Raw genomic sequence first — 25,032 nt, forward strand, 5'->3', positions numbered from 1 at the left:
TTGCAACCCAACATGTACGGCACGGGTCCCTCTCCAACACCTGGCTAAACCAGACTACCCTTGGCAGAGAATTCAAGTCGACCATATCCAAATGCCTAAAGCAGGAAAATATGAGTACGTTTTGGTAGCCGTGGATATGTTCTCAGCCTGGCCCGAGGCCTACCCGGTTGTCAACATGACTGCTAAAGTCACAGCCAAGAAACTGATCACTGAAATTGCCTGCAGATTTGGAGTTCCCCAAGTCATAGAATCGGATCAAGGACCAGCTTTCACAGCAAATATCTACAAAGAACTTTGGAACATGTTGGGAACAGATTTGGGCCTCCACACTCCATACCATCCTGCCAGTTCAGGCAAAGTGGAAAGGATGAATTCCACACTCAAGACCCAGCTCTTGAAAATGACCCAAGATCATCCCCTCCCCTGACCCGACCTACTCCCTATAGTATTGTATCATATCAGACACACCCCACAAGCTAAACATGGGCTAACTCCCTATGAAATTTTGTTTGGGACCCCACCTAAAATAGGAGAAATTAGGCCCCAAGAGTTGTCTGAAACACATGATAGAGTAGTAAAATTTGTGATTGCTCTGTCTAAAGAATTGACTAACACCCGCTCTACAGTATCTGCTTCTCTCCCAGAATCCACAGGTGATGCGGTACATGATTTCACCCCAGGCGACCTGGTGTACGTAAAGAAGTTTGTCCGGAAAGACTGTCTCCAACCCAGATTTGAGGGCCCCTACACTGTGATCCTGACTACTCCTACAGCTCTGAAGCTTGAGGGCAAGAGCACCTGGATTCACGCCTCCCACTGCAAGAGAGACAAAACGAGCCTATAAAAGATGACTACCTTCTTCTATATCCTTTCCATATGCTTACTGTCTGTCCCAGGGTGGACAGCTACCACATTTTGGGTAGATACTCACGCAAAAATCCAGACGTATCGATTTGATTACTGTGACATAGTGAATTGCGCAGGAATGACATGGTATGCTGCATAGTCCCCTTATACAGGAAAGCTATAAACAATGCTGTTCCAACCTCCGGGACCTTTTTGAATCAAGAAACCACATCTCTGTTACATGATGATACCAGTAAGGAAGATATGGAGAAATACACTCCTTTGAACAAGCCTGACCAGACCCCCCATGACAGAGTTCAATTGAGAGATCTAGTTTAGGGTCAGTTGGGAGAACTCCATGTGTCATTTAGGGTAGGGCTCAATTGTTTGGGGGCGTCCCATAAGGGGGCAGCTTCTAAGATGATTGGGTGAAGAAATTCACCTCCCCTCTCCCCACACATGGACAGTCTCAAAGGCCCCGAAGCAAGGGAAAGCTTAGTGTTTAGGGGGGAATGTCAGGGTAAGAAAGAATATATATTTTCTCCACTTTTAAACTTTTATACGCTTTGCTTATGTACTAACCACCATTTTGTGTCTTATAACAATAAGCTTTCCTTGCTACGTGTTACTTAGATCGAAACTTATGCTAAGATGGCGCCGGTATCAGCCAGCACCTGTTTCAGAGAAATGAAACCGAATCATCAACTGACGGTTGTCTGCCCAGAGACTGAGTTAAGGAGACGTGGACCAATCAGGAGTGGCCGGATACTAGACATTTATGGCTTACCCCGCCCCGAACAATCCATTTATGGCTTACCACGCCCCGAACAACCCCTTTCCCCTCCCCATTATGTAGTGTATTTAGGTTTGTGCATGCGGAAATAAAGGCAGAACATTGCTGAGATCGTGGCTTGCCAGTAGCCTTCTGAGCATGCTCTGAGTTTGAACCAGCTTGTTGTCTGACTCATTCTTTGAATGGTTGACCCATGCTCATAGCCTTAATTTGGAGTGACTGGAGGACGAGTGGAATGTCGCTACGACCCCGACATATATACCTGGTGTGTCTGAGAGGGAGTTGCTGGCTATATCCATTTCTACTTGTGAAGCTTAGCAGGAGCAATACTTCGTCCTCTCTGGAGCTTTAGGCCGTGTGCTTATTTGAAGTTCTTCTAAAGCTAAGCCATTTCCCCTGTTTTGTCCACCCTTGTTGTCTATAGAGTTTAGTGGAGGTTGACTAGTGCTCATCTCCTCCCATCCCTAGCCATAGCCATACGCCAGGGAAAGACAGGGCGAGGCATGCGTGCAGCGGTTGCTGAGGAGGCAATATAGGGACGATAGTTGAGACAGGTGACGCTAGACAAGACTAGGAGGTCTCCACTTCCCCCATTTCCCTCTGTGTTGCACTAAGTCGTTCCCACACCTGGCATGACAGCTTAATACCTTTGTGTACTTCATCATCAAACTAACCCATAGCGTTTAATGAAACTATTCATACAAAATATTTTTTCAAACGTATCTGTTCGTCCGGTCTGTTAGACTCTGCTGACATATCCGTTTAAGTATTCCATTTGTCGGTGCATTCCTGTTTCAAATAAAAGCAGAGAGACCCCATTCATTTATATTGGGTCCATCTGGTTTCCGTTTGGTCTCAGTTTTTATAAGGGAAAAAAAAGTCTTGCATGCAGATGTTTTTAGTTTGTTTTAAAAATAAGCAAAAAAAAAATAGATGGACCCCATATAAATCAGTGTGGTCCATAGGATAGGTTCTTATGAGTGTATAAAGAATCGGTCAAAGTTTCATCCAGAAAAAAAAAAAATTATATGCTCGTGTGAATCTACCTTAATACTGGTCTATTATTATGTGCCCCCCAATGGAGCCAACGCCAGGTAGTGACCCATAGCTCTGTGTTTAGATAAATTCAACTTGTAGCTTTAAAAATCAGACCAAAAGCTGAATGTTCAACTACAACTTGAATTAAAATGGAGAACTACAGTATATTAGAAATTAGATAAAGAGCATATATTTCATCAAATGTTACATTATTGTACCAAGGAATACCCCAAAGTATATTTGTTACTTTAATTTTCTTACATGAGAATAATAGTTCCATTTTGGGGAAAAAGAGAAAGATCAATAAAAATTGTTAAAATAGGTTAATACAAATTATTTACTTATTGTTATGAATATTTTCCTACCCAAAAGTATTGATTCTGGAGGACAATACAGTGGTGCAGCTTCACATCATGCGTGAGGCTTTGGTAACACAATACAAAGTTTACTTTCTAAATATATTTAGCTTACAATCAGTTTTGCTACAAAGTAAACAATATTTGGGAGAAAAAACAGCTTTGGTTTGGAAGAAGCTGTAAATACTGTACAATTCAGAGAAATACCTCACTGGAGAAACCTTCAGGGACTTGATATAGTACCATGTGATAATCTCTGCTTATTATCATGGCACAGGGCGTGTTAATAGAAATGTGGTTTTATTTGTTTGATCCATTAATCCAGAAGGCTAGGAGCATATTAACAATTAAAGAGCACAAAGGAAAAGCCAGAACTTGGAAGAGGATATAAGATTAGTTCAGAAGGTAAGATACACATTGATTTCTTTTCATAAATCACAAATTTAGCATTTGTTATATTCATGCTTGCCTCTAATAAACATACGCACAGTGCAGGATAAGAGAATAAATCCTCTGACTCATCTCCGAGTAATTCTGTAGAATTACATAAAAGTATTTTCACAAATATTTTTGTAACCAGATGTATGAATATTCTTTGGAAGGACAAGTCGTTACTTTTTACCCAAATCCCTTTGTCCTTTTTTGCTTACATATTTGATGAAATCTCATTGCTTTAAAGCTATTTTTTAATTTTTCATATCTATATCCTGTTGACTTTTTATGCATGTAAATGATGGACTGCAGATAATTACCTACCTGCAAGAAAAGGATCATATTAAAAGAAAACCGTCAGATAATTCATGCTCCTGTGGTTTGGCCCCTGACTCTGCTTGGTAGATGGGTCTTTAACATTACGCAAAAAAAGAAATAAATGACTGAATTGATTAATTTATTTATTACTGGATGGAACGATGAATGAATGAATTAAAGAGACAGCCCACACAAAAAAAGAAAGGAAATCTATATTTTTTTGCACAGGGTTGTACTGGTTTGTGTAGCAATATGACTATGAATGCTCTGTATCAGTTTATGGTTAATATCTTCATGAAGCTTTACCTTTAATATTTCACATATTCGAATTTATGCTTTTCTGCAGATTCTATGACTATGTTCCCACGATGAGCTTTTGGTGAGTTTTTGATGTTGCAGATTTTCTGTGCCATTTCTGCACCCAGTAAGTAAAATAGGCTACTTAAATTTTTTCAAAAATACGCTACTTAAAAAAACCTCACCAAAGGCTCACCGTGTGAACGTAGCTGTGACTATCCATTATTAGGCTACATCTGAATCTTGTGCTGTGTCTGCAGTAACTTGCTTCTGCTTTGTAGATTAATGATTTGCTGAGCTGCTTGCAGCAGTTTAGATAAAATAACTTTTATCTGCTGCAGATCTGATCCTCTACTGATAATCTCCTGCTGATAAGACTGATTTCATCACTCGAATGAAAGTCTCTGTCCCTACATTATGCTACTATAAAATAATTGGCAAAAACCTGGTGATAGATTCCTTTTAAATGTTATTCTGTATCTACAGTATGTGCAAAAATTGTGTCTTGGTCGATAATTAAAGTAAAGCCCCAAGCTCTCCAATTTTTATAAAATAACAAATAATAGATATGCATGCAATATCCATGCAATCTTTCTTCCAAACAATGCCTGCACCATATAACACAGTGCTTGTTGTTCTACTGTAATGCAGGTGCCGGAATGCAACGCACAGAGACACAAGGCGAGAACAGTCAGAAATGTTTGTAAACAGTTTTATACAACAGGTATACTGAAACAAGGGATTAGCAACAAGGGTAATGAACAGTGGTTTGAAATATCAGAAAAATACGAAATTTCTCAAAATAAGGCGCAGTCTCTTAAAATAAGGCGCAGTCTCTTAAAGTAAGGCGCAGTCTCTTAAAGTAAGGCGCAGTCTCTTAAAATAAGGCGCAGTCTCTTAAAGTAAGGTGATGCCCTCAAGCATGAGAAGCACCACACAAGTTCTTTAACCGTGAATTTGGCCCTAGCGGGGGTCACCGGTTATTCCCGCTAGGCCGTGAGTCTCTTTCCGGATGAATTCAATTAAATCACGTTGTGCTACTTTAGCCCCAACCGTCCCCCTCCCAACCTGAGTACTTAAACCCAATTGTCCCCGGTACCGTGGGTGAGCAGTGGAAGTGACGGCCCTGCTCACGTATGCAGCTCCTCTCTGCTTGGCTGTTGGGGGCAGTCTCTCGAGCCTTGGATAGGGGGGTCCAGGCCTCGTCTGTCGGCGGCCGACGTCGGGTTCCGCGAACTCACTCAGCACAGCGATCAGGTTCCTAGTATCCTCAGCAGGCACAGCACTCGAGTCACAACTGTGAGGGATCCGGAGCTCTTTTACCGGTGCCCGGCTGGAGCACCTCTCAGGCCTCTGGATTTGGCCTGTCACACGGGGTTTCTCAGGACGCAGGGAGCACGTCTGCTCCTCTCTGCTGCTTGGCGCCAAAGACCCCTCAGGTTTGGTGCGCTGGCCTCTTATCTCTCTGAACTCCTTCCTGGAAGTCACCTGATCGGGTCCAGCCTCTGAATCTCCCCTGCCTGCAACTTCCTTTGTGTATTTTGTCTCTGGCCAGTAGATGGCAGTCTCGCTCCATCCTTGAAACGTCATGTTGAAGTTCTGTTACAAGCTTTTTAGCTCGTTCTACATTCCTCCCTCCTTTTTGCTCGCCAGTCCTCGGGCGAGTGGACTCTTCGCAGAATTGATGTCTCCTTCCAGGCAGTGCAAGCTCAGACAGGAGTTGGGCACACTCCTGCGTTTTCTGTTGGATTCGAGACCAGATAAACTCTTCCTGAGCATACCGGTTAGGAGGAATTCCGGCATTAGCCCGCACAGTTCTGCGGGGCTCTTCTTGCGGAGGAGACTCCGGGAGATCCGAGGAATCAACTACTGGGGATTGCAAATCATTTCCTGACTCATTCTGACTTCCACTCGGGAGTGGCACCAACGGTTCTGACGGGCCCAACTGCATTGTGGCCCACCCTTCTTCATCCCCCAAGGTTCCTGTATGTGGCACTTCAGCCAACACGTCTGAGGGCCCAGCCCTGTTACAGACTTCTGCTTCAGAGGAGCAAGGTCGCAACATATTACGGTGCAACACCCTGGATGTCGCGGTGTCATCCCCTTCGGGCCTAACCTCGTAGACGGGGTTGTCTGGGTGAACCTTCTTCACCACCCGATATGGTATTGCCTCCCAACGATGGTCCAGCTTACTCCCAAATCATTTAGCCCTCAACAGCACTCGGTCTCCTGGCTGAAGCGATCCACCTGTGGTCGGGGGCCGAACTGCATGCTCTACTTCCTGAAACTTCTGAGCAACCAGTCTTCTCACGGTATGGAGTCGACGCTGGTGTTCTCGAATCCAGGTACTTGGGCTACTGCCCGGACCGGGGTCTTCTGAGTCTAGCTCCAGTTCGGTGATTTCTCGGCCACTTCTTCCAAACAGCAACATGTAGGGGGTGTAGCCGGTGGTTGCATGAACTCGATTATTATACACCCACACCAGCTCGGACACGAATTCGGGCCACTTCATCTTTTTGTCCGCTTCCAGTGTTCGCAACATTTGCAACAGGGTTCGGTTAAAGCGCTCGCAAGCCCCGTTCCCTTGCGGGTGGTAGGGCGTTGTCCGGGAACGGTCGATCCCATAGATGCGGTATAGCTCATCCATCACTCTTCCTTGGAAGCAGGCCCCCTGGTCAGAATGTATTCGCTTCGGGCACCCATAAATCCGGATGAAATCTTGACAGATGGCCTTGGCTGCGGCTTCTGCCGTCTGATCTTTAGTGGGCGTCACTACTGCAAACTTGGTGAAGTGATCAGTCATGACTAAACAGTGTCCATAACCGTTGTATGAAGTTCCTACCATCAAGTAGTCAATCATCAAGACTTCCAAGGGGGCAGAAGTTCGGATGGTCTGAATGGGAGCTCTTTGCTCCGGGGGCTTGTTCAACTCACACTGGCGACATGTTCGGCAGACCCCCTCGACTTCTTGTCGCAGTTGAGGCCAATATACCAGCCGTTGCAACCACCGGAAGGTCTTTTCTACTCCGAAGTGAGCACCTCTTCTATGAGCTTCTTGGGCTAGCTGTGTTACTAGTGCTCCTGGAACTACCACTTGCCAGGTAACATCAAACTCTCGAGGCAGCTGGATTCTTCGGCATAGCAAGCCATCCTTCAGGAGGAGCCTCTCCCACTGGCCTAGGATTTGTAGGGTAGTTGGAAGTGAAGCGGCTCTGGTTTCCTGGTCGGGTCTCTGATTAAGGGCGACCCATTCTCTCAACTTTGCTAGCTCCGGGTCGGATTGCTGCAGATGTATCCATTCGTCTCTTGAACGTCCCAGAATCTGAGTGGGCATCGGCTCCCCTCTGGTCTCTTGGGCGTCGACCACAGCAGTGGCGAACTGGCTGAAATCCGGGATCTCGTCGCCTTCGAGCTCCTCATCTCTGTCCTTCTTCGGCCCCGCCTGAGTGACCCGGGACAGGGCATCTGCATGTGTGTTCAGGGCCTTGGACCGATAGGCGATTTTATACTGGAATTTGGACATCCTTGCGACCCACCGCTGTTCTAACGCGCCCAGTTTGGCGTTCTCCAAGTGGGCCAAAGGGTTGTTATCTGTCCGCACTTGCACTTCTGACCCTGACAGGTACTCAGCAAACTTCTCGGTCATGGCCCACACCAGTGCTAGTAGCTCCAGCTTAAACGAACTGTAGTTGTCCGGATTCTTCTCCGTATCTCGGAGTGACCTGCTGGCATACGCGATCACTCGCTCTTTCCCTCCTTGTACTTGAGCCAGCACTGCTCCCAGCCCATGCAAGCTTCCATCAGTGTACAACATGAACGGCTGCGAAAAGTCAGCGTAGGCCAGAATCGGGGCATCTGTTAGCGCCATTTTCAATGCTCGGAATGCCTCTTCTTGTCGTGGGCCCCACTGAATGGGCTGCCGCTTGGCTCCCCCGGCTGTTCCTCTCAGCAATTCATTGAGCGGGTTCGCAATCTTAGCGAAGTCTTTAATGAATCTGCGGTAGTATCCAGCGAGCCCCAGGAATGCCCTTAGTTCCCTTAGATTGGCGGGCGTGGGCCACTTCTGCACGGCAGCTACTTTCTCCGCAGTGGGGTGCACCCCTGCACTGGACACAGTGTGCCCCAGATATTCAATTTCTCGTTTGAAGAGACGACACTTACGAAGCTGAATTTTCAGGCCGTGCCTTTGTAGCCGTTCTAACACTTGTTCCAATCGGCGGAGATGATCCTCAAACGTTGCGGAATAGATAATTATATCGTCCAGATATATTAAAGTGGCTTCAAAGTTGAGGTCCCCCAAGCATCTCTCCATCAGCCGTTGGAAGGTTCCTGGCGCATTTGTTAGTCCGAACGGCATTCGATTGAACTCAAACAGGCCCATAGGGAGAACAAAAGCTGTCTTCGGACGATCCTTCTCAGCTACTGGGACCTGCCAATAACCACTGGCCAGGTCGAGGGAGGAGAAGAATTTGGTGCTCCCTAGTGCAGATAGAGACTCTTCGATTCGGGGGAGTGGATAGGAGTCCCGTACTGTACAGGCATTCAGCTTCCGATAGTCTACGCAGAATCTCAGGGTACCGTCCTTCTTTCGGACCAGCACGATCGGAGCCGCCCAGGGGCTCTTGCTTTCACGGATCACACCGTTCCGCAACATGTGGGCCAATAGCTCTTTCACCTCCTGGTACATTTGAGGCGGGATCTGCCGATATCTCTCTCGGATGGGAGCAGTATTTCCGGTGGGTATTTCGTGCTGAATGTCTCGAGTGCACCCGAAATCATCTTCATGCTGTGCAGACACTCCCTGATATCGCTGTAGAAGTTGTTCGATCTGCCTCACTTGTCCAGCAGAAAACTCAGTCAGGTTAGCTTCCATTTCTTCCAGGAGGTGGCGTCCAGCCAACGGTTCTCTTCCATGTTCCTGGCTATTGAGGGACACCTCTAGGGTCCATGGTTTTCCTTCCACAGGTGCCAGCCCTATAGCGTCAGCTCTAGTAAGGGCCTCCGGCATTACGCACACTCGCGCCACCTCTTGTCGGGGCAACAACTGTAAACTGGTGCCACTTAAATTGATGCAGCGCACGGGTACTCGACCGTGCCGCACGGTGGCCAGAGTTCGAGCAATCAGGAGTCCAGAGGGCGCTTCTTCTCCCTCCATTGGTTCAACTTGAATGTCCACGCCCTCTAAGGACACATGTGCCAGCACCGGCAAAGTGAGTACAGTCTGTCCCACCGGCAGTGTTATTGTGGCTTCGGGCGGTATCGATACCTTACCAAGGTACTGGGAGGTAGTGGGCAACTTTTGAATCTGACTGACCCGCACGAGGTGCTGGAACACTCTCTTGTTAGCTGGGTCTCGAGTGGCGCGGGTCCAGTTGTTTTTGCTACAGCCCTCAGCCAGGAACTGTCCGACTTCTTTCAGCACATTCATGCCCAGGGTTACAATGGGCCCATCGCCTCCGGGCCCGGTGGTCAGTACAATCCCTTTTCGACCGAGGTCCTTTCCACATGCCCGCACAGACATCCATACTACTCCCGCTACTGGGATAGGTAGTTGATTAGCCGCCACCAGTTTGACAGTGGGTTCCCGGCAGGAACGAGCGACTTCAGGAAAGTGACTTTGGAAGTACGTCTCAGGCATAGTGGTCACTTGAGACCCGGTGTCCATCAAACAACGGATCCGCTGCCCATTGAAAACTCAGTCAGGTTAGCTTCCATTTCTTCCAGGAGGTGGCGTCCAGCCAACGGTTCTCTTCCATGTTCCTGGCTATTGAGGGACACCTCTAGGGTCCATGGTTTTCCTTCCACAGGTGCCAGCCCTATAGCGTCAGCTCTAGTAAGGGCCTCCGGCATTACGCACACTCGCGCCACCTCTTGTCGGGGCAACAACTGTAAACTGGTGCCACTTAAATTGATGCAGCGCACGGGTACTCGACCGTGCCGCACGGTGGCCAGAGTTCGAGCAATCAGGAGTCCAGAGGGCGCTTCTTCTCCCTCCATTGGTTCAACTTGAATGTCCACGCCCTCTAAGGACACATGTGCCAGCACCGGCAAAGTGAGTACAGTCTGTCCCACCGGCAGTGTTATTGTGGCTTCGGGCGGTATCGATACCTTACCAAGGTACTGGGAGGTAGTGGGCAACTTTTGAATCTGACTGACCCGCACGAGGTGCTGGAACACTCTCTTGTTAGCTGGGTCTCGAGTGGCGCGGGTCCAGTTGTTTTTGCTACAGCCCTCAGCCAGGAACTGTCCGACTTCTTTCAGCACATTCATGCCCAGGGTTACAATGGGCCCATCGCCTCCGGGCCCGGTGGTCAGTACAATCCCTTTTCGACCGAGGTCCTTTCCACATGCCCGCACAGACATCCATACTACTCCCGCTACTGGGATAGGTAGTTGATTAGCCGCCACCAGTTTGACAGTGGGTTCCCGGCAGGAACGAGCGACTTCAGGAAAGTGACTTTGGAAGTACGTCTCAGGCATAGTGGTCACTTGAGACCCGGTGTCCATCAAACAACGGATCCGCTGCCCATTGAATTCAGCCCAGATAATGGGCCTCTCGGAGACAATGTCTTCAGAGCTCCCTCTTCTACTCTCTGAAGCTCGAGACCCCAAGGTATGCTCCACAACCGTGGGGCATTTTAGTTTAACGGCTGTCCCCTCCTCCTCCTTTCTCGGTTGGGACAGTCTTTGGAGATATGCCCCCTACCTCCGCAGGTCCAGCACTCCGGTCCTCGTTCTGCCGATAGGTCGGGTACATGTCGTGCTGGGGCCGGATAGGAACGTCTTTCTCGTTCTGGTCTCCGTCCGCGTTGAGCAGTACGGTCCGTCGGCAAGGGGGCAGTAGGAGTCTTCCTAATAGAATTCAGCTCACCCCGAATGTCTCGAATTTCCTGACGTATTTCCCGTACCCAATCAGGCTCTTGGTTGGTGAATCCAGGAGCAATTGCCTCATGACTTCTAACTGTGGCTTTGAGAACAGGAACTTCTCTCTCCAGGACTCTAGCTTCAGCCCCTACCTCCAGGAAGCCCATATCAGGGCTCAGTCGCAGCCGCTCCTTCAGGATCTGCCTCAGGGAAGGGTCTTTCAAGCCAGCAATCAGTTGGTCACGCAACACCTCATCCAATGGTCCCAGTCCTCGGTTCCCATCTCGAGTTTTCTTAGTGATATGGGCCGTCACTTCCTGTAATGCATTAACATACTGATTTACTGTCTCATTTTCCCCTTGGACCCGCTGAAACAACCGTAAGCGCAAGTGTCCCAAATCTGTAGTGTGACCGTGCATGTCCTCTAGAATTTTTATCACTTTATCCACGGTGTCACGGTCCCCAGGTGGGCGGTACATCACAGTCTGTCGGGCCTCTCCATCAAGGGTTAGGAGGGCCAACTCCGCCTGGGCTAGAGGGTCAAGGGGATACATACGTAGCATACTTCTCAGTCTTTCTGCCCAGTCCCAAAGTGACATGCCATCCCCTGTAAACTTGGGAAGATGGCTGAGCATAGCCCCCAGGGGTATATGGCTCCGGCCGGACACAGCCATAGACTGATCCGCCATCTCTGCGTCTGAATGTTGCATCCTGCCGACTACGCCAAATGTAATGCAGGTGCCGGAATGCAACGCACAGAGACACAAGGCGAGAACAGTCAGAAATGTTTGTAAACAGTTTTATACAACAGGTATACTGAAACAAGGGATTAGCAACAAGAGTAATGAACAGTGGTTTGAAATATCAGAAAAATACGAAATTTCTCAAAATAAGGCGCAGTCTCTTAAAATAAGGCGCAGTCTCTTAAAGTAAGGCGCAGTCTCTTAAAGTAAGGCGCAGTCTCTTAAAATAAGGCGCAGTCTCTTAAAGTAAGGTGATGCCCTCAAGCATGAGAAGCACCACACAAGTTCTTTAACCGTGAATTTGGCCCTAGCGGGGGTCACCGGTTATTCCCGCTAGGCTGTGAGTCTCTTTCCGGATGAATTCAATTAAATCACGTTGTGCTACTTTAGCCCCAACCGTCCCCCTCCCAACCTGAGTACTTAAACCCAATTGTCCCCGGTACCGTGGGTGAGCAGTGGAAGTGACGGCCCTGCTCACGTATGCAGCTCCTCTCTGCTTGGCTGTTGGGGGCAGTCTCTCGAGCCTTGGATAGGGGGGTCCAGGCCTCGTCTGTCGGCGGCCGACGTCGGGTTCCGCGAACTCACTCAGCACAGCGATCAGGTTCCTAGTATCCTCAGCAGGCACAGCACTCGAGTCACAACTGTGAGGGATCCGGAGCTCTTTTACCGGTGCCCGGCTGGAGCACCTCTCAGGCCTCTGGATTTGGCCTGTCACACGGGGTTTCTCAGGACGCAGGGAGCACGTCTGCTCCTCTCTGCTGCTTGGCGCCAAAGACCCCTCAGGTTTGGCGCGCTGGCCTCTTATCTCTCTGAACTCCTTCCTGGAAGTCACCTGATCGGGTGTCACGCTGTCTCTGTATACTGGAGGTAGGGGGCCTAAGCTGACCCTAAGCTGGGGCCCTGACTAATCCCTCAACCTGGAGGTACTGTTAAAGGTACAGAGGTCCAGGCCGCCAGCGTAACCCCTACCTCCTGAAGATCCCTGCACCTCAGTAATCTAGTCCTGAGAAGGACCCCGATCACAACCAAAGGGAACAAGAAATAATATGCCCAAACACAGTATTTAGACGAACGAGACAGTACAAGGGAAAAACCAAAACCACCTTGCATACAAACAACTTCTCAACTACAACAGAGGGAAAACCAACGGGAAAGGAGATAAATGATAAAGCGAGGAAAGGGAAAAAACACTTCCAAATACACTTATCTCAGCAACTCCAAACACCACGATCCGCTCTGTCAGTCTGAATGAAATGCTTTCACAGACACCACCCAAACAGACCAGCAGGTATATGAAGGAGTCTCACTACAGAAGTATTGATTGCAGCTGGGCGAGGCTGGACCTCATCTAGCCCAGAGAGAGAGAGAGAATTAACTCCCTCACTGCCGAGAAACACAAAGCACCAACAAGTCAGCTGCGAGAAGTCAGGCTGTGTACTCGTGACGATCTTCGTGGCAACACACCCGTGACAGTACCCCCCCTTCTACGAGGGGCCTCCGGACCCTCAGGGCCAGGTTTATCCGGGTGAGTCGTGTGGAAGGCCCGAACTAATCGGTCTGCGTTAATATCCGACGCAGGAACCCACATCCTCTCCTCAGGACCATACCCCTTCCAATGAACCAGGTACTGAAGGGACCGGCGATTAAAGCGTGAATCAATGACCCTCGATACCTGGAACTCCAAGTTACCATTGACAACCACTGGAGGGGGAGGTAAAAGTGACGGTACCACCGGCGCCACATACCTCTTAAGCAATGATCTGTGAAACACGTTGTGAATTTTAAACGTAGGGGGGAGGTCAAGACGGAATGCCACCGGATTAATAATAGAACTGATTCTGTACGGCCCGATGAACCTGGGACCCAGTTTCCAGGAGGGAACCTTAAGTTTTATATTCCTGGTAGACAACCATACCCAATCGTTCACACTTAGGTCCGGACCAGACACTCTCCTCCTATCAGCCATACGTTTGTATCGGTTCCCCATAGTATTCAGATTCTTCAGCACCCCTCTCCATACTGAAGCGAGTGATGAGGAAAATCGTTCCTCCTCAGGAACCCCCGAAGAGCCCCCCCCACTGAAAGTACAAAACTGGGGGTGAAAACCATATGCCCCAAAAAACGGGGACTTACCAGTGGACTCGCTCCGCCTATTATTAAGAGCAAACTCTGCCAGAGGTAAGAAAGAAGCCCAGTCCTCCTGGTTCTCTGACACAAAACACCGGAGATATGTCTCCAAGCTCTGGTTCATACGTTCCGTCTGACCATTGGTCTGAGGATGAAAAGCCGATGAGAATGACAACTGCATCCCCCGCCGTGCACAAAACGCCTTCCAGAACTTAGACACAAACTGAGACCCCCGATCAGACACCACCTCGGAGGGTACCCCGTGAAGCCTCACAATCTCCCCAATGAACACCTGCGCAAGAGTTTTAGCATTAGGGAGAGCCGGAAGAGCGATAAAATGTGCCATCTTGCTGAACCTGTCCACTACAACGAGTATGACCGTTTTACCCGAAGACGGAGGGAGGTCCGTAATAAAGTCCATAGACAGATGAGTCCAAGGACGCTCCGGGATCTTCAAAGGTAGGAGGGCCCCAGACGGACGGGTATGTGAGGTCTTAGAGCGCGCACAAACCCCACAGGACGTGACAAAAGTTGCCACCTCCTTATGTAAATTAGGCCACCAAAACCGACGCGAGAGGAGATCAACAGTTGCTTTACTCCCCGGGTGTCCTGCAAAAACAGAGTTATGGTGTGCCTCGATCACCTTTTGTCGCAACTGATCTGGAACAAACAATCTCCCTGGAGGTCCAACAGGGGCGTCCCCCTGAGCCTCCAATACCTCCTCCTCCAGCTCAGAGCATACTGCCGAAACCACCACCCCCTCCTGAAGGATAGGAATCGGGTCGTCCGTATTCCCGGCCCCCGGGAAACTACGAGATAAGGCATCCGCCTTTACATTTTTTGACCCAGGACGATATGTAACGACAAAATTAAACCTGGTAAAAAACAATGACCACCTAGCTTGTCTGGGATTCAGACGTTTCGCGGACTCCAGATATAGCAGGTTCTTGTGATCGGTGATGACGGTGACCGGATGAACTGCCCCCTCCAGAAAATGGCGCCACTCCTCAAAAGCTAACTTAATGGCCAAGAGTTCCCTATTGCCGACATCGTAATTCCTCTCAGCGGACGACAATTTTTTAGAGAAAAAGGCGCACGGATGCCACTTACCAGGGGACGAACCCTGTGACAATACTGCTCCCACCCCTACCTCGGAAGCGTCTACCTCTACAATGAATGGCTGAGACGCATCAGGTTGAATGAGTATGGGCGCCGAGGCAAAACATTTTTTCAAAGAGGAGAATGCTTGACAATCCTTGTCAGACCACCTAGAAAAATCCGTCCCCTTTTTAGTCATGTCAGTGAGAGGCTTAACCATGGACGAGAAATTACGAATGAACTTTCGGTAATAATTAGCAAACCCCAGGAAACGTTGTAGTGCCTTAAGATTCTCTGGCCGATCCCACTCAAGAACTGCCCGCACTTTCCCAGGGTCCATACGAAAACCGGACGCTGAAACCAGGAAGCCTAAAAACTGGAGTTCCTGTACGGCGAACACACACTTTTCCCACTTGGCATACAGTTTATTATCCCGCAAGATCTGTAACACCTGCCTAACGTGCTCCTGATGAGACACCAGATCCGGCGAGTAAATTAGGATATCATCCAGATATATGACAACAAACTGTCCCACCAAGCGGCGAAAAATGTCATTAACAAAGTGTTGGAACACCGCCGGGGCATTAGTCAGACCGAATGGCATGACAAGGTTCTCATAATGCCCCTCCGGAGTGTTAAACGCCGTCTTCCACTCATCCCCCTCCTTCATCCTAATCAGATTGTACGCCCCCCTGAGATCCAACTTAGAAAACCATTTGGCGCCCACGATCTGATTAAAGAGATCGGGAATAAGTGGGAGCGGATACGGATCTCGGACCGTAATCCGATTAAGTTCACGGAAATCCAGGCAAGGGCGTAGGCCTCCATCTTTCTTCTTAACAAAGAAGAACCCCGCAGCCACCGGTGAAGATGAAGGTCTAATATGCCCCTTAGCCAGACTTTCTGAGATATAATCCTTCATGGCCTGCCTCTCAGGACCAGAAAGGTTATACAACCTAGCTTTAGGTAACTTGGCCTCAGGGAGCAGTTTTACAGAACAGTCATACACGCGATGAGGAGGTAGTTCCTGACACCCTTTCTCCGAGAATACATCCTCAAAGTCCGCCAGAAATGGAGGTAAGACCCAAGGAGTAACCGCACCAATGACCGTGTTCATGCAGTTTTTATTACAGAATTTACTCCATTGGCTTATCTCCCTGGTTTGCCAATTAATAACTGGGTTATGCTTAGCTAACCAAGGAAGGCCCAACACAATAGGAGTGGGAAGACCCTCCAACACGTAGCAAGACAACAGTTCTTTATGTATTGCCCCCACTTGAAGTTTTACGTCATGCACAACTTGCAAAAAACTTCCCTGCCCGAGAGGCCTGGCATCGATCGAGAATATGGGGATGGGTTTAGCCAACTCACTCAACCGCATACCTTGAACCCGGGCAAACCGAGCATCAACCAGATTAGCCCCGGCCCCACTATCCAGAAGAACAGATATCCTCTCAGTTCTCGTACCCACCACCACCTCCGCCGGTACGAGAAACTGAGACGAACCTAGGGACGAAATACCTACTCCCAGATTGCCGTCCACCACACAACCTGGGATCAACAGTTTTCCGACGACTCTTCACTCTGCAAGGGACGGGATGGACACCCCCCAATAAAATGTCCCTTTCTCCCGCAGAAGAAACACCTTCCTGCCTTATGGCGCACCACCGGTCCCCTCCCCCGAAATGATGTCCCTCCTAATTGCATAGGCTCCTCTGGACTGACCAGGGGAACCACCATATGAGGGGACCTTGTAGGAGGTGGAGTCATCACAGGGGGTAGAGTTATCCCGCACCTCTCCCGAAGCCGTCTGTCCACGCGAATAGCGAGGGCCATAGCGGCTTCCAGAGACACGGGAGAGTCATACTGTGCCAACACATCCTGTAATTTGTCGGATAAACCATGACAAAACTGGCTCCTAAGAGCCGGGTCATTCCACTGGGTGTCCGTGGCCCACCTACGGAACTCCGAACAGAATTCCTCCGCCGGACGATCTCCCTGCTGGATCCTACGTAACTTAGACTCAGCAAGGGAGATCCGATCTGGGTCATCATATACGAGTCCCAGGGCAGCGAAAAACCTATCCACTGACTGGAGAGCCGGGGAACCCGGGGGGAGAGAGAACGCCCAAGATTGTGGGTCCCCTTGTAGGAGCGAGATGACAATTCCCACCCTTTGTTCTTCACTCCCCGATGACCGAGGCCGCAGCCGAAAGTACAATTTACATGCCTCCCAGAAAACAAAAAACTTGTCCCGCCCCCCAGTGAACCTATCAGGGAGAGCTACTTTAGGTTCTGGTCCGGCTTGCTCCTGAGGATGCCAAACCTTGGACCTAACGTCCGCCAGCTCCATGGACAAACTCTGCAATTGCCGAGCTAGACCGGCTACTGGATCCATAGTAGCTGGAGAAAAACTAAGTGGGTCGGTGAAAATGTCACGCTGTCTCTGTATACTGGAGGTAGGGGGCCTAAGCTGACCCTAAGCTGGGGCCCTGACTAATCCCTCAACCTGGAGGTACTGTTAAAGGTACAGAGGTCCAGGCCGCCAGCGTAACCCCTACCTCCTGAAGATCCCTGCACCTCAGTAATCTAGTCCTGAGAAGGACCCCGATCACAACCAAAGGGAACAAGAAATAATATGCCCAAACACAGTATTTAGACGAACGAGACAGTACAAGGGAAAAACCAAAACCACCTTGCATACAAACAACTTCTCAACTACAACAGAGGGAAAACCAACGGGAAAGGAGATAAATGATAAAGCGAGGAAAGGGAAAAAACACTTCCAAATACACTTATCTCAGCAACTCCAAACACCATGATCCGCTCTGTCAGTCTGAATGAAATGCTTTCACCGACACCTCCCAAACAGACCAGCAGGTATATGGAGTCTCACTACAGAAGTATTGATTGCAGCTGGGCGAGGCTGGACCTCATCTAGCCCAGAGAGAGAGAGAGAATTAACTCCCTCACTGCCGAGAAACACAAAGCACCAACAAGTCAGCTGCGAGAAGTCAGGCTGTGTACTCGTGACGATCTTCGTGGCAACACACCCGTGACATCGGGTCCAGCCTCTGAATCTCCCCTGCCTGCAACTTCCTTTGTGTATTTTGGTTCCGCTTGACTGTCTCTGGCCAGTAGATGGCAGTCTCGCTCCATCCTTGAAACGTCATGTTGAAGTTCTGTTACAAGCTTTTTAGCTCGTTCTACACTACAACAGTAGAAACCATAGTGGTAAAGTCGCTGGTGGTCTACAGCTGGGAAATATGCTACAGAAACAGTTTTTTTTTACACTCGCTATGTAGCTGAATCCTGTTGTATTATTGTATGTAGTTGACTAGTAATAATTCATAAATAGTTGTAACTGCAAAGAACAAGTGAACTAAGGTAATTATGGAGCTGTAATATGAAAATAGTTCCAGAGTTCTGCAGCAACATAGAGCAGTGATTATCAACATCTCTAAGTACTTCCTACTTAAGCAGATCTCATAATGTACCCACCAGATGATATCTATAGCATATACTGAATATTAAAAGCCAAGCATGAGGAGAGCAATAGTACAACCTTGGGTTACACATACCACAGGTGGAGAACCTAGCCTAGATTAAATTTTGGCATTGGATGTGACCAGTAACATTTCACTTGTCATAAGGTATTTATATAAGCTTTTTTTGTTGTGCCCCACTAAAGGGTTAATCTCCATCTATACAGAACATGCTCACATCCACTTTATATATAGATCCTGGTAGTAAGTGATTGGTTCCAAAGTCATTTTATTATTATTGTCTTCTCCTGGACCTTTAGTGTCTGGCCAGCTGGAGGATCATTTTGATGGCCAAAACGAATGTTAATTATAATTGTGCATACCTATAAAGACATAAGGCAGTGAGACACTGTTATTATTTATTATGCATTGCTTATATAGCGCTATCATATTCCACAGCGCTTTACATACATTATTATTACTGTCCCCATTGGGGCTCACAATCTACATTCCCTATCAGTATGTCTTTGGAGTGTGGGAGGAAACGGGAGAACCTGGAGGAAACCCACGCAAACACGGGGAGAACATACAAACTCCTTGCAGATGTTGTCCTTGGGGGGATATGAACCCAGGACCCCAGCGATGCAAAGCTGTAGTGTTAACCACTGAAGCGCCTACTTTTTATGCAGCTCTACTGTACAGCAATATCATTGGTCACAACAGCTGGTGAAGGAGAATTTGGCCACTCTGAAAGTGGTGGGGATAGAATTGTTCCTGTACAAACACATATGTAGACAGTTTGTAAGCGCGGAAGAGAGAGGTGTGCAGCTGAGTGGCTCAGGCAGAAACTTGTGTACAGTCTCAGCAAAGAAAGATTACAGGAGAAGCCAAATGTGTCCTTGTGGTCCAGTGCAGAGCAACTTCAAGAATTTATAACAACAGTAGAGCAAGTTCAAGGAACGACCAGATACAGAACAAGAGGAGCCAAACAACAAAAGGGCACCCGGTGTATCAGGTGCACAATAAAAGGACACCCGGTGTACCGAGAGTGAGTAGAGAGACAAACTTGATTCATTCCATGTTTGACCTCCCTTTCCTGACTCAGTTTGGGGTTTTTGTCTGAAACCCCCCCCCAAAAAATGGGGTTCAGATAAAAACCAAAATGGAACCATTGAATAGAATAAGACAAGTGGAGTACAAAGTATGCAACTTTAGACTCTGTGTGAACTCCTTTCAATCTATTGTTTCCAGCAAAAAAAGATGATCAACACCTGAAAAAAAGTGCAAACAAAGACCAATGTTGGACATCTTGGACTCCATTTGCCTAATTGAAGTCCATAGATCTGTCAGGGGTTCCAACTAAATTCAGTTTTTTAGGGCTTTAGATGGAAGCTTCAGACAGAAACCCTGGTGTAGGACCCCAGCTAAAAAAAGAGAAGAGGTTCTGTGATGGTGGACACTAAGGTTATTGTAAGGTGATACTTCTTGTTTTGAAAAACTCACTTTTTGATAGCCTTCTCATCACAGGCAGGGTTACGATGACTGTAGCATCTACATAAATATAAGACAGCAATGCACCATTCACATTAGGTGGTGGTCACAACTCACCATGTATCATTTCCTTTATAAGTCACAAATACTTGCTACTTTGTGTTCATATATCATATAAAATCCCAACCAAATAAGTTTAAGTTTGTTGGTGTAACGTGAAATTTTTTTTAAAAGTTCACAGGGTATGAATACTTTTTCTGTATGTATGCCAATAATATCCATAATTTCCAGGAGTTCTATGTATATTAGTATCCTTACCAGTATATTAAAATATATATTTATGCAAAATGTTCTGTTTGTTTTACAGACTGTTAGTAAATTAGAAGAATGTTGTGCAATTATCGGAAGATACTGTCAGCTACTTTCAGTCGTTTATTCTTCGCCATACATGGAAGTATTACAGTAGGGACATTGGTGATACTGAAGCATGATTTCACCTACGTGTGTTTTCTAATCGGAATTTGTCTCCTGTCTGTTGAGATGTTCGTGACACTACGCAAGACAGAAAATGGAGAATGGACATGGTAATATGGACCATTAGATACTTCAGGCTCAGGCTTTGTGGCAATATTTAGTTGTCTGATTCTCACTTTCTCCATTTTATACATGGTTTTTAGGTTCTTGGTAAAGTCACATACTGTAAGTCTCCCATTCAAATGAATGCAAAGTGAGCGTTGAGTCACATTGTACCAAAGCTGCAATCAGCATCTTTTATGTAATTTAGAAGTTGCAGAAGCATGACGTTACACAAATTGTGCAATTCAATACTTTTATAAGATATAAGGTTTCTAAGTAAGCTTTTGTAGCTGTGTAACTCTAGCCTATGTCTATTTAGAAAAAAAATTATGAGTAATTTTCCATTCAATAAAGGCAGATTTATCACCAGATTTCCGAATACAAACTGCACACATTATTAAAAATATTTCTTAGATCTGATGAGTCTGTTGTACTTACTTTGAAGATCCATATCACAAGGGTTGTATGATTATGATAAAAGGAACGATAAATTGATAATTTAATATAAGGAAGTAAAAATTTCAAAAAAGGATTAATCCAACTTTTTTTAGAGATGAGTGAATATATTCCAGTGCAATTGAATTCTACTCAAATATTACAAAAATACACACTCGCCAAAATGCAGAATTTTTGGAACTTGACTTTATACTGAACTGTAAGATATATATATATACAGTATATATATATACAGTACAGACCAAAAATTTGGACACACCTTCTCATTTAAAGATTTTTCTGTATTTTCATGACTATGAAAATTGTACATTCACACTGAAGGCATCAAAACTATGAATTAACACATGTGGAATTATATACTTAGCAAAAATGTGTGAAACAACTGAAAATATGTCTTATATTCAAGGTTCTTCAAAGTAGCCATCTTTTGCTTTGATGACTGCTTTGCACACTCTTGGCATTGTCTTGATGAGCTTCAAGAGGTAGTCACCGGAAATGGTTTTCACTTCACAGGTGTGCCCTGTCAGGTTTAATAAGTGGGATTTCTTGCCTTATAAATGGGGTTGGTACCATCAGTTGTGTTGTGCAGAAGTCTGGTGGATACACAGCTGATAGTCCTACTGAATAGACTGTTAGAATTTGTATTATGGCAAAAAAAAAGCAGCTAAGTAAAGAAAAACGAGTGGCCATCATTACTTTAAGAAATGAAGGTCAGTCAGTGCGAAAAATTGGGAAAACTTTGAAAGTGTCCCCAAGTGCAGTTGCAAAAACCATCAAGCGCTATAAAGAAACTGGCTCACATGAGGACCGCCCCAGGAAAGGAAGACCAAGAGTCACCTCTGCTTCTGAGGATAAGTTTATCTGAGTCACCAGCCTCAGAAATCGCAGGTTAACAGCAGCTCAGATTAGAGACCAGGTCAATGCCAAACAGAGTTCTAGCAGCAGACACCTCTCTTCAACAACTGTTAAGAGGAGACTTTGGGCAGCAGGCCTTCATGGTAAAATAGCTGCTAGGAAACCACTGCTAAGGACAGGCAACAAGCAGAAGAGACTTGTTTGGGCTAAAGAACACAAGGAATGGACATTAGACCAGTGGAAATATGTGCTTTGGTCTGATGAGTCCAAATTTGAGATCTTTGTTTCCAACCACCGTGTCTTTGTGCGACGCAGAAAAGGTGAACCGGTGGACTCTACATGCCGCGTTCCCACCGTGAAGCATGGAGGAGGAGGTGTGATGGTGTGGGGGTGCTTTGCTGGTGACACTGTTGGGGATTTATTCAAAATTGAAGGCATACTGAACCAGCATGGCTACCACAGCATCTTGCAGCGGCATGCTATTCCATCCGGTTTGCGTTTAGTTGGACCATCATTTCTTTTTCAACAGGACAATGACCCCAAACACACCTCCAGGATGTGTAAGGGCTATTTGACCAAGAAGGAGAGTGATGGGGTGCTGCGCCAGATGACCTGGCCTCCACAGTCACCAGACCTGAACCCAATCGAGATGGTTTGGGGTGAGCTGGACTGCAGAGTGAAGGCAAAAGGGCCAACAAGTGCTAAGCATCTCTGGGAACTCCTTCAAGATTGTTGAAAGACCATTTCCGGTGACTACCTCTTGAAGCTCATCAAGAGAATGCCAAGAGTGTGCAAGCAGTCATCAAAGCAAAAGGTGGCCACTTTGAAGAACCTAGAATATAAGACATATTTTCAGTTTTTCACACTTTTTTGTTAAGTATATAATTCCACATGTGTTAATTCATAGTTTTGATGCCTTCAGTGTGAATGAACAATTTTCATAGTCATGAAAATACAGAAAAATCTTTAAATGAGAAGGTGTGTCCAAACTTTTGGTCTGTACTGTATATATATATATATATATATATATATATATATATATATATATATATGTATATACATATATACACTCATTTTACTGCTCCCCTGTCCGGATTCTCAGCTCGGCACCATTCCGCATTGGGTCCTCAGCGCATCTTCTTAATCCCAGAGCCTCTTCACTCTAGGCCAGAACTTTGGACTCTGATGAAACCCGGGACTTGTCCATGCATGCGAGTGCAAGGTCATAGGCAATGTCTCAGGCTTCATCAGAGCCCGAAGTCCCGATCTAGCATGAAGAGGCCAAGAGATTCAGGGCTTGGTGATGGTGATAAGAAGAAGCGCCGATGACCAGACCGAAGACGGTGAAGAGCTGAGGGGTCAGAGAGGTGAGCGGTAAGGTGATTATAAGTATTTTTTGTTTTCATTTTATATACGATATCTCACTTTTATTATTCTCTGGGGTCTACATAGACCCCAGAGAATAATAAGGGACATTCATTTTGCAGAGAACAACTTCTCTGTGAATCAAATTTCCAGGAAAGTTCCAAAAATCTGTGCCATTTGGGTCTAAGATAGAGTTTTAAAAATGTATGCAGTTTGTATTGTGAAATCTGTGGACAGCTCTGCTTTGAATTAGCAATTTGTCAAGGGGGTTTTCAGATTTAGACAACCCATTAACAAATACCCTATGAAAAAAATGTTTAATCAATAGATGAAATCACTCATTTCAGATCACAATGAATTTGTATAAATGTGCAGGTGACAATCCCTTTATTTAAAAGAAATTCTGGTTCCCAACCAAAGCAACTTACATCAGAATGATGCAGATAATTTTTAAAGGGTTTTAACCAAGAGAGTAAATTGCCCCCTATTTGCAGAGTAGGGGATAATTTATTGATCACCGGTGACTTCCCATGATTGGCTATTTCCAGCAATTAATTAGAAAGTGAATGTAGTAGATGTCAAGAGCACCTCCAGTCAAGAAGGAGCTCTACACAGCCCAACTCTCAAGTTCCAGAGCCCCGTTATGAATCATGGTCCTAGCTGTCAGACCCCCAAGAATTAATAAGTTGATCCCTATCTTACGTATAGGTGATAAATTACTATCTTGGGAAAAATTCTTTAAAGAGGTTGTCCACTACTAGGACAACACCTTCTTGATCCAAATGTTTGTCCCTGATAAAATAAAAAAGCTTATACTCACTCCCGTGCCGTCGCCGTTCCAACGGTTTTGGCGCTCGTTCTCCTCAGGGCTCCTGTGTGGTTCTTATGACATGTGAGCCTGGCGCCCAATCAGCGCTGGCGTCACTGTCTCCACCTTCGAACGAATTGAACATGAAGAGGAAATCAGAGATCAGCTGCAGCCGGGACTTCCTCTTCATGTTCAATTCGTACGAAGGCGGGGACAGTGACACCAGTGTTGATTTGGCGTAGGGGTCACGTGGTAGAACAAGAGCACGGGAGCCCCGGGACCATGAGTGCCGACACCACTGGAGTGGCACTGGCACGAGAGGTGAGTATAGGCTTTTTTTATTTTATCGGGGCCAAACATTTACATCAAGAAGGAGTTGTCCTAGTAGTGGACAACCTCTTTAATGTTCTCCATGCAATTCTTGCTGTAAATGGGTTGTCTGCAGTCACTCTGTATGACTGCAGACTTGTGAATCCTGATATCACACACACCGCGCTGTAAGGATTCTCCGGTGTCAGCGCCAAGAACGGTGGTCATGATATGCATGCTCCTGGCCACATTCCAACTAGACTGTTTCAGGCCTTGCTCAATACACTTGCATTGAGCGAGGCCACGCCCATCTAACATACTTAATGGTTCTCTGTTTTGCAGGTTTTCTCCGATGGTGTTTCTCTACTTGTGTACAATTATTCCTACTATATTTGTAATGGAACTTGAATACCTGAATTGCAGAATGAATAAGACTGAGACAAATGTAAGCCTGACTGATGCCCAAAGATTCTGCAAACAGAATGTACGTATGATATCAAATACATGCATGAGATGATAAAACATGGGATACACTTTTTATACAGGGTTTTTGGTCAAGGAAAGAGTTCTTATACATATGTTGCGTGCAAAACAGGATGCTCACATGCTCAATCATGTCATAAGGCAGTGGATTTATTTTCTAACATTTAGGTAAAAAAATTTTTTTAATACATATATATATTTAACCCCTTCACCCCCAGCGATTTTCTGTTTTGTTTTTTCTTGATTTCGTTCTTCCTTCCATTATTCCAGGAGCCATAACTTTTTTTATTTTT

At 46.5% G+C, this 25,032-nt stretch overlaps 1 protein-coding gene across 2 annotated transcripts in view; it reads left to right on the forward strand.

Moving 5' to 3' along the window:
- The first annotated feature begins 3,238 nt into the window (after positions 1-3,238).
- The window catches only part of LOC141171580 (transmembrane protein 26-like), a 54,900-nt gene continuing 33,106 nt past the window's right edge, over positions 3,239-25,032 (forward strand). The window contains exons 1-3 of one of the 2 annotated variants that reach the window (XM_073655259.1): positions 3,239-3,438; positions 20,255-20,471; positions 24,599-24,701. In XM_073655259.1, coding sequence (XP_073511360.1) covers positions 20,275-20,471; positions 24,599-24,701 — 300 coding nt within the window. In that variant the 5' untranslated portion in view covers positions 3,239-3,438; positions 20,255-20,274. Of the gene's footprint in view, positions 3,439-20,254; positions 20,472-24,598; positions 24,741-25,032 lie in introns of both variants that reach the window. The other variant, XM_073655258.1, reaches the window with a different exon arrangement.

Source organism: Phyllobates terribilis, unplaced genomic scaffold (assembly GCF_046119375.1).
Source record: "Phyllobates terribilis strain yellow unplaced genomic scaffold, ASM4611937v1 Scaffold_12__6_contigs__length_324123572, whole genome shotgun sequence".
NCBI lineage: Eukaryota > Metazoa > Chordata > Amphibia > Anura > Dendrobatidae > Phyllobates > Phyllobates terribilis.